General features: G+C 39.3%; 1 protein-coding gene across 2 annotated transcripts in view; it reads right to left on the reverse strand.

Moving 5' to 3' along the window:
- Window positions 1-2141: 2141 nt before the first annotated feature.
- The window catches only part of akap7 (A kinase (PRKA) anchor protein 7), a 55124-nt gene continuing 43131 nt past the window's right edge, over window positions 2142-14134 (reverse strand). Inside the window, exons 10-11 of one of the 2 annotated variants that reach the window (XM_084736901.1) lie at window positions 11299-11331; window positions 2142-3936 (exon numbers count right to left, since the gene is read on the reverse strand). In XM_084736901.1, the coding sequence (XP_084593027.1) occupies window positions 3716-3936; window positions 11299-11331 (254 nt within the window). In that variant the 3' untranslated portion in view covers window positions 2142-3715. The remainder of the gene's footprint in view (window positions 3937-11298; window positions 11332-14134) is intronic. The other variant, XM_084736902.1, reaches the window with a different exon arrangement.

The following is a 14134-nucleotide window of genomic DNA, read 5'->3' on the forward strand; positions in this document are numbered from 1 at the left end:
AGCCCACAGTGACAGGACTTAAGTGGATTTCACAGGGATGAGAGCACATTTTCCAGCTCACACCTGCTCGCACCAGAGGGAAATAAACCTCAGAGGGCTGGAAATCTGAGTCTCTGTTTCTCTGTCTTCACATACACAGAAACTCATTTATCTTATAACAGAAATAACAGGAATTGTGTTTCAACGGTGGACATTTTAACTCAAGAATCCAACTCTTTAGCCACAGGTTTAAGGGAATTTAAGAGACTTTGGCAAATCTCACAGCACAATGAGCCTTCATCAACAACATTGGCTAAAAATGTTACCTACACATTATTTGTCACCTTAAGCACTTTACAGAAAAACAAAAAAAATCACATCAATTTGTTTTAGTGACTTAAGGCCACTTTGAACAGAGGTGATTTGATTTAACAGCATGTATATATTTACCTGCTCTTTATAAAGTGAAACCAAAGACATTTAAAAAACAAAACAAAAAAACAAATTCATAATTTTGTGCTTATTCACCTTTGAATGCAAACTGAAAGTTGCTTTTTCTCATTTTAAAATTAAATCCTTCATTTTTTCACATGAAATTCGTTTCTTAAACAGGGAAGCCATTCATCTGCAACAACAAAGCATTATAAATAATAGTTTAAAAGGATAAAATAATATAGTATGCCTTCATCATCTTGCTGTCAGTCGAAAAACCTCACCTCCAAGAAGTCAGGGTTTTTAAATAATTCAGTCTCCCTCAATTTGAAACGTAGAGCACGAAAAGCCAATTTCATTTTCAAGTTTAATAGAAAAAAGAAAACAATGAATGGAAGACACTGAAATGAAAGTGCTGGAGGGTTTTCAGCTGACAGCAGCGATTGTCTGTGTTAACCTCCCCGTCATCAGCATCTGAGGAACTGCTCTTAGAAGTACAATATTACAGAATAAAAGATTCTCACATCAGCATAAATCCTCCCAATAAACACTGAGCCTCAAATGGCCAGACTACAGCCTGTTTTATAGACTTTAACCCGGACAATTTATGGATGGATTAAAAGAACAAACACAAAAACAATGGTGTGTTCTGCTGCTGCTCCAAATCCATTTCACAGAAAAAAGACAAAACAATAAAGTATCAGAACAAAAAAAAACCATAAGAATATATGATGAGACAGGAAGCTGAGTTATGAACTGAATACCTGTGTCTAATAATAATAATAATAATAATAATAATAATAATAATAATAATAATAACACTAATAATGATAATAACAACAACCTGTCACAAAGATTTTTCATTGAGACAAGCACTCAAGTCATTAATGAAGGTTTTGGCATTAATGGAGTAAAAATGCATTCTTGGCAACCTGTAGTGTTTTACAAAAGTGTTATTTCATTTTTAGCATCACCAGTTAAGTATCTCCAATTAAGCTGACATCTTTTCTAAAGTTAACGCCATTAGTGCAGACAGATTAATGTGATAGAGGGACACCAGTCTGAATGCTCTCATACGGTTTGTTGGACCCAAAAGAAGAGTCCAGATTGGGTTTGGAAAAGCTGGTGTCGATTACACCCCGTTTACACCTGGTATTAAAATGTGATCTGTATCCAAACAAGAGTTGTCACTATACCAGAATGTTTCATTTTGATACAATATTAATATTAAATAAACAGTACTTGACATTTCTTTCAATATCACGGTAAAACGAAAAAAGTCAGAGGCACACAAATAATTTTCACAAATTTATTTTCTTGTTTTAAATCAACAACCTGCACACCGTGCTGGTACTGAAAAACTCTAGTTTTGCTGCTGCAAGTCAACTTAAAGCCTGAACTGAGGTCTTGAATGGGCACCTCAATCTTTTTTTTTTTTTAATAGCTTCAGTACTTTCAATACTACAATTAACGGATATTGTATCGCTTTAAACGCTGTTTTTAAAAAGTATTTAAGTATCGATACTTTTGACGACTTTAATTTGGACACAGACTGGGATAAAGGCATGTTTATCCAAGATAGAAATGTGTCATGATCAGAATGTGATCAGATCTACCTGACCACATCTGGAGGTAGTCTGGCTCAAACTGTGCTCGGATCTTAGGTAGGTGTAAACACAATCCGAACAACATGCTGGCGTCCGTACTCAAAATAACACTGACACAGATTTTTTTCTAACATAAACATAACATAGGTTGTTCAAATTTAGCGAGAGCATACAAATAAGAAGGCTGCAAGAGACACACCTCTAATTACTGATTATACATCTGTTCTGTGCCACTAAAGAGCTAAAAAATGTGTCATTCAACAGAACTGTGTGAGAAAATGAAAGCATTACAGGTGGAAATTAATGATATACAGTAAGAAATCACTGTGTGCGCTTCTGATCTGCTGTTAACAAGGCAGATAATTGTTTTAGTCACAGGGTAGCCTAGACGCTGGTAGTGTAGCACACCTGCACAAACTGACACACTAGAATATGTTCTAGACAGCGTTTCACAAAGTCTGTCAAGTTTCGTCGAGCACAACAACTCACAAAACTCCCTGATGAGTCTGAGGCTGATTTACCACCACCTCTAATTACTCACATGCAGCTTTTGCTCTGGAGGACAGAGATCTGATCTCAATAAGGATCTGTTGGAGGTATAAACGCAAAGGCAAGATGGGCAGATCCCGTTTTAATACCAGGCGCAGATGAGGTGTTATTTTCTGTTTGAAAATGTGAATTCAGATCTTATAACTGAATTTAGCTTAAATCGATGATTGTCTCAGTGCTGCCTTGGCAGGACTCACTTAGTTAATACAGTAACATGTAATACTTAAAGCACAGCTAGGACCAGATCTAAACAACTAAGAATAAAAGCAAAAATGCAGTTTGGTATCTTGTGTAAAAAGGGAAATTAAATGCTGGATGTTTAAAGAAAATTCATTTCCTGAAGTTGAATTGAAAGTGCTTTGAACCCAGACTCACTGCAAAATACACAAACAAGAACTTGCACAGACCCAGTCCAACATACTGTAGTTTGAAGAATCCAGTCACAGCTCAGACTCCGCCAGTCAAACCAGCACAAATCCTCTGCAGCCACGAAGATGAGCAGATGAGTAATCTTTCATCCATGAAGACAGCACTGATTTTCCAAGAGAAATGTATGCTAAAAGAAAAGTTAAATATTTTCTTCACCTGAAAGAATGACGTTTAGGGAGAAGGGGGGTCTTCACAGGAAAATTAAGGATACTGAGTCCCATGTTAAGTGCAGGTGATACAAAACTTGATTCATCTTATTCTAAAAGGGCAGTTTGTGAGTGACAGGTCAGACTGAACCCTACGTGGGCACGTGTGTCTCTAGAGGAGTGCTTCACATAATTTTTCTGGGTTTGACGTGCAAACGCAGACTCACAGCTGAGTGATATCCTCGCTGAAAGATGTAGGACAGCAGAGTTAGACAGTTAACTAAGAGGCTTAGCTAGCTGGCCTGTTGGGATGGTCACCTAGCACTGAACTCAAGCTACATGATCTATTTAACTAGCACTGTGTCAAGCTAGGTCAGTTGGGCAGGTAGCTAGCATGACTGGCTAGTTGTTGTGGTTGGCTAGCTGGGTTAGCTGGTCAGCAAACTGGGCTGACTGGTTGGCTGGTTCAGGCTTTGTGCCCAGGGCTTACTGACTCTTCTCCTGGATGGCCAGGCCTGGCTGATGTTTTCTGGGCGGCTGGTTTCTCAATCCCTGTACCTCAGTCCGATGATGTCACTTCCTGTTGTCTGTAGTGGAGTTAGCTGTAGTGTCCGTCTTTGTCGCACTCTCCTCAGTGTTTCCGGGGGGCTGCGCTGCTGTAGCATTAGGCCCGCCCCCGTTTTGAAGTGTTTCCTGTTTGTATTGTTGCAAGGCGCGATTGACAGCATCCTCCACCAATCGCCTGCTGACCCTCAGCAGCTCCGCCTCGTCGGGCTCAGACCGGCGACGACCACCTGGGTACAACAAGCATAACAAAAGCATATTATATAGATGATCATATTCAATCACAAGAACACATACAAACACACAAGCTGTCTTACTTATGGGAGAAAATTTACTTTCACACTGACTTTTTTTTGTTGTTTGCTTTTTGCTGTTCTGTGGTTTATGTTTAGTCAAAAGACTACACTGTCTTCTTGAGTCCACTTGGCCAGTTCTTTTAAAAATAAATAAATAAATAAATAATTGAATGAATAAACTCAACAACAGAATTACTGTGAGGTCCGATGTCCTACATTAGAAAATGCTAACTGCAGAAAAGAAAACTTCCATCAAAAACTCAGTATAGTCCTAATTTAGCTGCTAAATGCTCTACTACGTTCACCAGCTAGTCGCTAACTTTGTCAGTCTGCCATTTTGTGCTTTACAGGCAGTGACAATTTGGTTTATCAGAGCTTTTCTGCCCAAAAAAGCTGCATGAAAACAACTCAGATGAGAGGAGTGAGACTGAACAAGAACGGTACAGTTGCTGGTAGTAAAACTATAACTATACTTAAAGACAGTAAAACTATTTGTAGAGCTGATGCACACTTCAGAGTTAGGGGATAATTCTTTGAGGGTTTATAACTACTAGTAACACCTTTCACATTACAGTTATTTTTACCATTGTTACTATAGAAATATTGATAAGTGCAGCTTTTAAGTAAATTAAGTAATACACCTCTTGGAAAGTACAAAATACTGAATGAAGTATTTGAGTATATTTATTTATTTTGGTTTAAGTCACATATTGTCTTTGTTGACACTTTTGATATTAAATCCCAAATCATATTTATACCACCTTAACTGTCATTTCTTCATGCTTTTGACACAATTTTGAGTGCATCTTAACAGTAATCAATTTCCAATTACATTTTCTGTTTGAAACCATCACCAAACTGTGGATTTACTGCTGCTGTTTATACCACTATCCAGCAATCTACCACACTCTATGTGACATGAATGACAAATTCAAAATCTTAACTTTAGTGACATTTAAAGCAATAAACTCCTCAATGAATTTGATTGTAACTCTGAGCCTTCTGTGGTGTTTGGGTGTCTTTTCAGCTGATTTGATTCTTATTCCAATATGTTCAAAATGAAAGCAGAAGATAACGATCAGTCTGACAATAAAAATGAGTCTTCACTCATTCATCATAGACTGAATCCAGCAACAATAGATTGGATGTGACAACAATAGATAAGAGTTGATAACAACAGATGAGGTGAACAAACATCTCTTCTGTATGTGCATTCTGAATTTAATCGACCTCCGATTGAAAAGAGAATTAATGTGTCAAGCAAAGCTCTGTGTCATGCTATTGGTTCGACAAAATGGCAGACAGTGAGATAGAAGAAGAGTCAGGCAGACATAAAGCCAGTTAGAAAAAAGTAAGACAGAGAGAAGGTCAATAATTCATGTAGAAAGACAGTTAGGCAGCCAGGCTGTAAGATAGACAGCCTGTGCTAAGCCATTCAGAAAGAGAGTAATAGAAAATCACTCAACCATCCACAAAGATCCATCCACACAAAGATTACTGCAGTGGTTTCGAAAAAAACATACTATAACCGCCTCAACACTTGATTATCAAGACCAACAGTAAAATCCCCAAGCAATCGTGTATATCACACAATCCCACAGGGCCCATAGATATGTTTATGTTTGAAAGCAGAACGGTGCTCTATTATTTATGATAGAGACAGAACATACAGTCGGAGTGAAACAGTGGATTAGGACGAAAAATGTTTGTTGAGGTCAGAATCAGGAATGGAAACTGAGAAGCAGAACCAGCTCCAAATTGTCTGATCCATCTGAATCATTTGCCTCTGAGCTTATCAGTTCCTTTTATGGGAAAACACATGGCAAAGCAATGATGGAAGAAGCGGTCCAAAACATTGCTTCACTTTGCAAATAAAGATGACAACAGTGCTAGCTGTACTGTCAGTAAAATGATCATTTCAAATGAATGCTCCTTTATGCCCCCTCTCTGTTGGAATGGGTGTTAAGCAATACATCCACTAGAGGACACTGCTCAGAGTCAAAAGTTACCCCAAAGAAGAAGAAGAGGAGTCAAAAGTTTCTGTTGACAAACATTGGTGGAGGTTGAAATAATGTACCTCTTGAGACAGATCACCATTTTCTAACCATTAATGGACTAAATAATCGATTAATTGAGAAAATAATCAACATATAAGTCAATGATGAAAATAATCGTTGCAGTTGCAGCCCTAGTTGAGATCTACCGTACAGGCCACTGGAATAACTCAGTCATGGTCACTGCAACCTTTCATCACCACTACCATCATGTGCTGTTGACACATGCATTATGTATCCATGGCTTTGTGTTATTTGTGCCAGCCTGTTAAACAGCCTGTCAAACAGAATCCAGAATTTGTCACACCAGCCGGCGTACAATGTGTACACTCTTCACTCATCCAATTATGGCCACACCCATGTGCTCACATCAGCTTCACTCTCTTATCTTTTTCACTGAATTGAATTGAAGTGAACATGATGTTCTGTTGTTGTACATCTCACTCATGTTTTATTGAGTTGTGTTTTCTCAGAAGGTCTGCTGTTGCTGGACTGAGACGTTATTCGATTACAACCAGCCTGTCTGTCAGTTTGAGCGACTCACACCTCTGACCGCTGTTTGATAAGGTATTTTTGCCCTCAGGACCGCAGCGGACTGAATTTATTCTACATCTACCTTCCTTGATGAACAGGAGCCTGTTGTACGTGGAGCTCCTGGGATGTTGGACATTTCTGATTGAGCTGAGTCAACTGAAACTGCTGCTTCTGTCACTATCAGATCATTTCACAGTTATTTTAATTATAACCCCATTTACACCTGTATTAACATGTATGTCTATATGTTATCTGGATAATGGCATCCAATCCAATCTTTTGCATTTGTGTATGGTATTAATATGGTATTCATGTCATCTTTATTCTGCCTGCATTATAATTGGATGTCAATATACAGATTAGTTAAGTGGGGCTTGTGGACTTCATTTGACACCCATAATTTAAATGGAAGCACTTTTAAAATTATCCTTCCACATTTTATATATTTATTTTCATCAGGGCAGGAAGTGCAGCCATACTTTCTAACATTTGAAGGCATCTTGGCAACTGACAAGATGTAACTAACAACTCTGTCAATTACACTGTGCTCGACTTCACCACACTACAGACCGTATGGGCTGTAATCTGCAAACCACTTTTATTAAAAGATTCAGAGAATCCAGAAAAAACTGCACATAAGGAGCAAGGCTGAAAACCAATGCTGAATGCCTGTGACCTTTGACCCCTCGGGTGGAACTGCATTAAAAACTACCATGATTGAATAATAGATGTAACTACATGGGCTTGGGGACACTTCCTGCAACACTGCAAACCTTTCTGGGACCAGAGCTCATTTAAGATGGACTGATGTAAAGTGAAAAAGTGTGCTGTGGCCTGATGAGTCCACATTTCAAACTGTTTTCAGAAACCACAGCTGCCGTGTCCTCTGGGCTAAGAAGGAGAGGGATCATCCAGATTGTTACCAGCACAAAGTTCCGAAGCCAGCATCTGCAATGATATGAGGGTGTGTTGTAGCCCATGGCATCATGGGTAACTGTCACATCTGCGAAGGCCCCATTAATGCTGAAATGTACATACAGGTTTCGGAGCAACATACTCTACCATCCATTTTTCAGAGACGTCCCTGTTCATTTCAGCAAGACACGTTCTGCATGTGTTGCTTCATAGAAAAAGAGTTGGGATACTAGACTGGCCTGTCTGCACTGAAATTACATCTGGCTGATATCATAATGCAGAGCCTGACTATCACAGATGTGGTCAGGCTGATTTGATCCCATTCTGATTACAATGTGCTCTGCATCCATGTGCACCTGCATTAACATGTTTTTCTTATCAAGACAGGATCTCCAGATACAGATTACATGTTAATGCCAGGCATAAACAGGGTCTACTACGTGACCTGACTATTTTCAGGGTTCTGTATGGTTTGTGTATGGGTCTTCACAGTCTTGTATGCACAGCCACAAACCTCTGTAATCAAGAAACTGCAAGCCTCTCACAATTTGAAAAATGTTGGGTGTACAGATCGCATGCGGTGCATTATTTATGATTGACTCCTGGTCTGTGTAACCAACAGTTACAATCAGCTGATGATCACTCAGACCAATTTTCTTTCATTGAAGGAACACGACTTTAATGCTTCTTTATCTGCTTTTCAGTGGGTGGCATTTTGGAGGTCCATTATTAGAAATTTTGAGATGAAACTTTGTTCCATCTCTGCAAATGTTGTCAAGAGAAGTGTAGCCTAATTTTCAAAACAAAGATGCAGTAGTGAAGACAGTTTTGATTATTTTAACAGTTCTACTGAAGGTCTATTTGTCCACATGAAAATGATTGTCTGAGTGCAACAGGAACAGCACAGCAGGGCAGCAGTAGCACAGCAGTATGTGAACATGCTAAACCCATTACATGTCAAACAGTAGTTACAGAACTTGACCATGTTTGCATTATTTACACATTATTTACACATAACCCATTGTGTGTGTGGAGGAACTTATTACAGCAGATTTTATTACAGAGGAATGTCTGTAATAAAATCTTTTCATGTAAATACCAGATCGTGTGAAAGGCAAATATAAGCAAGTAACGCTGTGGCATCCAAAACTTTTAGGTCTGTAGGCACAAGCTTACGGATATAAACGCAACAAAAATATAAACCCAACTCTTGTTTTTGCTTCTGTGCACAAATGTGTTAAAATTTGTGTTAGTGAGCACATCTTCTTTGCCAAAATAATCCATCCACCTGACAGGTGTGGCATATACAGATGCTGATTTAACTGCATGATTACTGCACAGGTTTGCCTTTGACTCGTCAAATGTGCAGTCGTGTTTTTCAAAAAGACATTTATTAAACTTAACTACAGGTATTTGACAGGCCTACTGATGCCATTTTTCCCCAGGAGGGCAAAGTCATGACCTGCCTTACCAGGGAACAAAAGGGGACTGGTGTGCAGTCCTTATTGTGCAAACAGACTAATGTTTCAACAACAAATTTCAACTGTGTCTTCATCAAAATCCTCTGATGAAGTCTGATGAAGACACAGTAGTGCAGTAGTGTTGAAACATTGCACAATTAAAGGCTGTGAATTAATCGGTATGTTCCAGCCCTCTTTTGCTCCCTAGAAATGTGATGTCCTTTAATCTGAGAAGCATTTGATTCAGCTGCAACTGATCCTTTGCTAAGCCCCACCTCCAAACAGAAACTGTCCATTCATAGCTTAGCAAATGTAACTACAGCCGTCAAGCTTTCTGTTCCTCCACATGTTGAAGGAGAACCAGGACGCTCTGAGAGGAGCGTTACTCAGCGTTTCATGAGTCTGGGTGATGACGTCTCTCAAAAACGTGAAACACAGGTGCATACGTGTGGTATATAGATTAAACTCTGTCTTCATCTGCTCTAACATAAGCTGCAAATGTTGTCTGGCTAACTAAGACTAGCTTACCAGCTTTAGTAACTCTAGCCACTGCATCTGCATTTGTTCTGTGGCGGTTTGAGGAGGAGGATTTAGTCTGATGCCGAATCAAAGTGGGTTGATGACGATGCATCTCTCTCCTGCACACTGTCTCAGGTCTAAGCCGGGTTAGCTTAGCTCTTATCCTGGCTCTCCTCCTATGGTGACTGCGGTCTGACTGATCCAGTTCGATGACTCATCACATGGTCCGCTGCACTAATCGAGTCCTTGTGCTTCCTTTTTCCATGTTAATGATTGTGTTTCTATCACCTATTATGCAGATATACCTGCCATAATTCACTGTCCGACCAATGTTTGCCTAAATGTAAGCTAGCCTTAGCCTCAGTCTGTTATCATTAATGTTACATCATGTACGCTTTCACAAGGGTCTTAATTTAAAACTTGTCAGATGGAAACATTAAAATGTCAGCTGGAGACTTCTCAGCTGACTAAAGTCAAGTTAGCATTAGCATTAGCTTACATCAGCCAGCTAGATTTATGAAATCTGCTTGTGAATCATTATTTTAGCTGACAAAATCCACAGCTGCCAGCTTGAAATGAGAATCTGCTTTTGTTTATGTCTCTAAGGAATCACGGACCTCTTGTTTTAACAATTATTCCCTATTTCAATGTTAAATCTGCCACCATTATTACTATATACTACATAAATGCAGTGCAAAATGTAAAATTTGGCAGGCTTAGCAACAGTAACTAAGGAGGGTGGGGCTTAGCAAAGAGTCAATTCGCTGGAAGATGCGCAGAAAAACCTGATTCTCATGACCCGCCCTACTCTGCATCTGAATTGCTCACTCTGATATTCATACCCTAACCAGTTACTCAACATACCTCAATCTAACCAACCCAATCAGCAAATGATACAAGTGCTAGCCAATAAAAGGCAAAGTAGGGTGGGTCATGACTTTTTTAAGATAAAACTGCACATTTCACAGTGGTCTTTTATTGTGACCAGTTCAAGACACACCGGTGCAATAATCATGCTCTTTAATCAGCCTCTCTATATGCCACATCTGTCAAGTACATGGATTATCTTAGCAAAGTGCTCACTACAACTTTAACAAATTTGTGAACAAAATTTGAGAGAAATTAAGCTTTTGTGGGTATAGACGAAGTCTTTTACTTCAAATCATCAAAAACGAGAGCAAAAACAAGAATTGCATTTGTTTTTGTTCAGTGTAGTTTCTTAGTAGAACAGAAATAATGTCATACTGTACTGAGCTCTGTAAGAAAATCTTTGCATTTGATCAGCTACTTAAAAATGCCCATAGAGACTGCCTTGCTCAAGGAAACCACAGCAGTGAGGTGAGGGGATGAACACAAAGTCCTTAAACACAGGCAGCACAGTTAATGGACAGTCTCCTTAATCACTTCCTGCCCTGTTTGCTTGGATCATTTAGGTTAACTGAATTTGAACTGATGAGGGAAGTAACAAGATTAGAGATGAGAATTATGATATCAGCTGAAGAGGAAATGCTGGCAGATTATGAAATGCTGCTGAGTAACACATCAGCTGTGATTGAATTACCTCAATATGAGTAAAAACTAATTATGATTATTCATAGTTTCTGGAAAAAATATTACTGTGATGTGATGTGATCTTTTGTAATCAATATAATCATGGTGGTTACTGAAAGGAATCATTAATCACCCTGAATTTGATTGTTCTGAGGGATTACATTACAGGATGCAATTTTAGCCTTTGATTAGATGTAAATGATGTTTTAAATGAGCCTTCCTGACTCTGATTGCAGACATATGGTATGAGGAGGAACACATACTTGAGCGTTTGGCATGGAGTGGATGAGTCAAATCTGCAACACAAGCACAGACATCAAAAATTAAATAAAAGACACACACATAAAAAGCAAGGAGGCATTTTGCTATCTCGTGGATTTCACACACTCATGAAGCAGTGCAGTACATAAAAGCCTCTTTGTCTGTTAACACAGGGGAGATGCTTCTGGTGCTAGACAGCAGTGATTTTAAAGATTAGGTTTGGACCCCTGGGCTGAATGAGAACTAAAAAGCATGCACAAATATTCTGAAGGAAAATTGTTATCCAAATCCACTGACTGTCATACTGCCAAAAACAGAGCCCAGGTGTGCACTTTCTGAGGAGAGAACGCCATACAAAAGCATAATTTATTACACAAGTATGTTAACAATAACCTTTCAAGACATGGACAAATGTCAGAATGTTTTTCAGAAGAGGCAGCACTTCTGAAAATGAACTGTTAGATGATTTTAAAGGAATACTTTGGATGATTTGAAGTGGGGCTGTATGAGGTGCATATCAATAGTCAGTGTATTACCCACAGCAGATGCCAGTTGGCACTCACCCAGTTTGGAAAAGCAGAATGGGGCACCAGCATGGAAGCTAAGCAATGAACAGCTGTGAACTGAGTCAGCAGCAAAGGATGTTTAAGCCACTTGAAATAGGTCCACCATAAAAAAAATAATATCACTTTAAGCTATAGAATAGTTTCATTGCTTTACAATGCTGCCTGACAACCTTTTTTGTTACATAAGCCAAACATGGCTCTCCCAAACTCCATAGACATAATCGGTAATTTTACCTCACCTCACCAGAGTTGCTGGTCTACAGTTGCCTCTGTCTGCTAGTTTGTTTGTGTTACTGTGTGACTTTGGTGAATACGAAATATTGTTTTAAAACACCACAGTCACACAATCACTGTCGCTGATCGAGGCAGCAGTAGATCAGCAACTTCCATGTTCTGGAAGGTAAAATAACTGATTTTGCCTATGAAGTTTGATTGGTTTGGAAAGAGAAATATTTGTCTTGTAAAAGAGCAGTTTCAATCAATCAATTGATATTGATAGCTTAGCTTCCATGCTGGTGCCCCTCCAGACTGGGGGTGTGCCAACTGGGATCTACAGTAGCTAATACAACGCCCATCTATAAGTACTTCATACATACCCTGCATCAAATAATCTGAACTATCCCTTTAAGATGGAAAGATTTATAACATATGAGGACTAAATCCCTCGTTTCATCCTGCAGCTTTTATGAATAGCCAGAGAATATTAGCTTGTAATTTTGGCCTGACATAAACAGCCTCTGGCTTATCAAAGGTCTGTTCTGTGTCTTTTAAAGAGGTGTGTGCTTGTGGGAAAGAGTTTTTATCTGCCAGTTCAATCTTGGTCTGACAAATTGAAGGCCTATATGATCGCAGTAAAGCTGCCCTCTGTACCTGGTTTGCGCACACGCACACGCACGCACACACACAGACACACAGATAAGCCTTTCCCACTGTGCATAAACTGATTCCACGGCAACAAGGCTGACAGACACAAGGATATCTCTTTCTAAACTTATCTCAGTCTCACACACACAAATACACAGGTTCAACAGTATCTCACACACACTTTCTCACACAGTAGATCCACAAAACTCCTAAGCTCATATAGTCGCTCCATTTCTGTGACTCTGCCTCCAACCTCTTTCTGTCTTTACCTTTCCAAACCACACTCTCACTCGCTTTATCTAAACCCCCTTTTTCCACTCTCACTACTTTTTTTCTTACTGGCAGTGTTGTCATGGTGACAGGATGAGAACCAGACAGGCACTTCAACTTTTAACAACACAGGAGGTTGTGCTGACTTCCATCGTTTTTTTCTTTTTGGCAGGCTTCACTCTCTCTTGTCTCTAAGTGTTTTCTCTCTTATCTGTTTGACTTTTTTCTTCTCTGTCAGCCTTCTTGTCTCTCTCTATGCATCTAACTTTTTTACTTTATTGTCATTCTGATGCGCTCTTTCAAGCTCATTTTCCCCTTATTTATTGACTGGTGCACCTGAAGACCTGTTTTCACATCTCTTTTGATGTCTGCCTCTGTGCAATGACATATTTTTTTTGTCTACAACTTGTCTAACATAAGAAGAGGAAAGGCAAAAACCAGTGGAACAAATGTTGTGAGCAGGCTGAAATCCCAAAGCATTAAAATTTATAAGCAGTTGGGAGATTGTGATGAATGACGAAAAGAGATTTAAAGCTGCATTCACCTCTTCATCAGTATGCATTACGTTAAACTCAGTCTCTGCCTCTTTCACTCCGAGGTTAACTCGTATACAGCCAGACTAAACCTCTCAGCCCATATGGTGCAAACCAAGCCAATTAGAAGATGTTGGTTAAACCTATTGTGGAAATGAGATTAGTCCAGGATATGTTGTCTTCTGTCCAACAGCTATACCATGCCAGGTTGTGTCCACTACTTTGGTACAATTTTAAACTAGGGATGATTGAATAGTTCTTTGATCATTGAAACAATGTCAGCATTGTCATTGTGAGCAGGTTAGCGTTTATCTCAAGGCCCCAGTGCAGTTAGTTTGGTTGTAAACTTGTTATTTTCTCCTGTCACTTTGTTCCTCTTTTACACCTCTGCTTCCTCCGTCTTTGTCTCAAATGTGTTCAAGATTTGCAGTCACTCAGACGGGCACAAAGGTTGAAAGGTTGTGGGTGCACAGATGCTGTGTTTGGAATTATGACTGTACTGTCAGCGAGCTGTGAGTCTGCACAATGTCAAGTGACAACTACTGTGTGTCTGCTCTGTTTTTATTTCATTCCCAGTGTCACCGCTCTTGCTCGGCTTTACTTGG

Source organism: Lutjanus erythropterus, chromosome 15 (genome assembly GCF_056507025.1).
Source record: "Lutjanus erythropterus isolate fLutEry1 chromosome 15, fLutEry1.hap2, whole genome shotgun sequence".
In the NCBI taxonomy this organism is placed as follows: Eukaryota; Metazoa; Chordata; class Actinopteri; order Lutjaniformes; family Lutjanidae; genus Lutjanus; species Lutjanus erythropterus.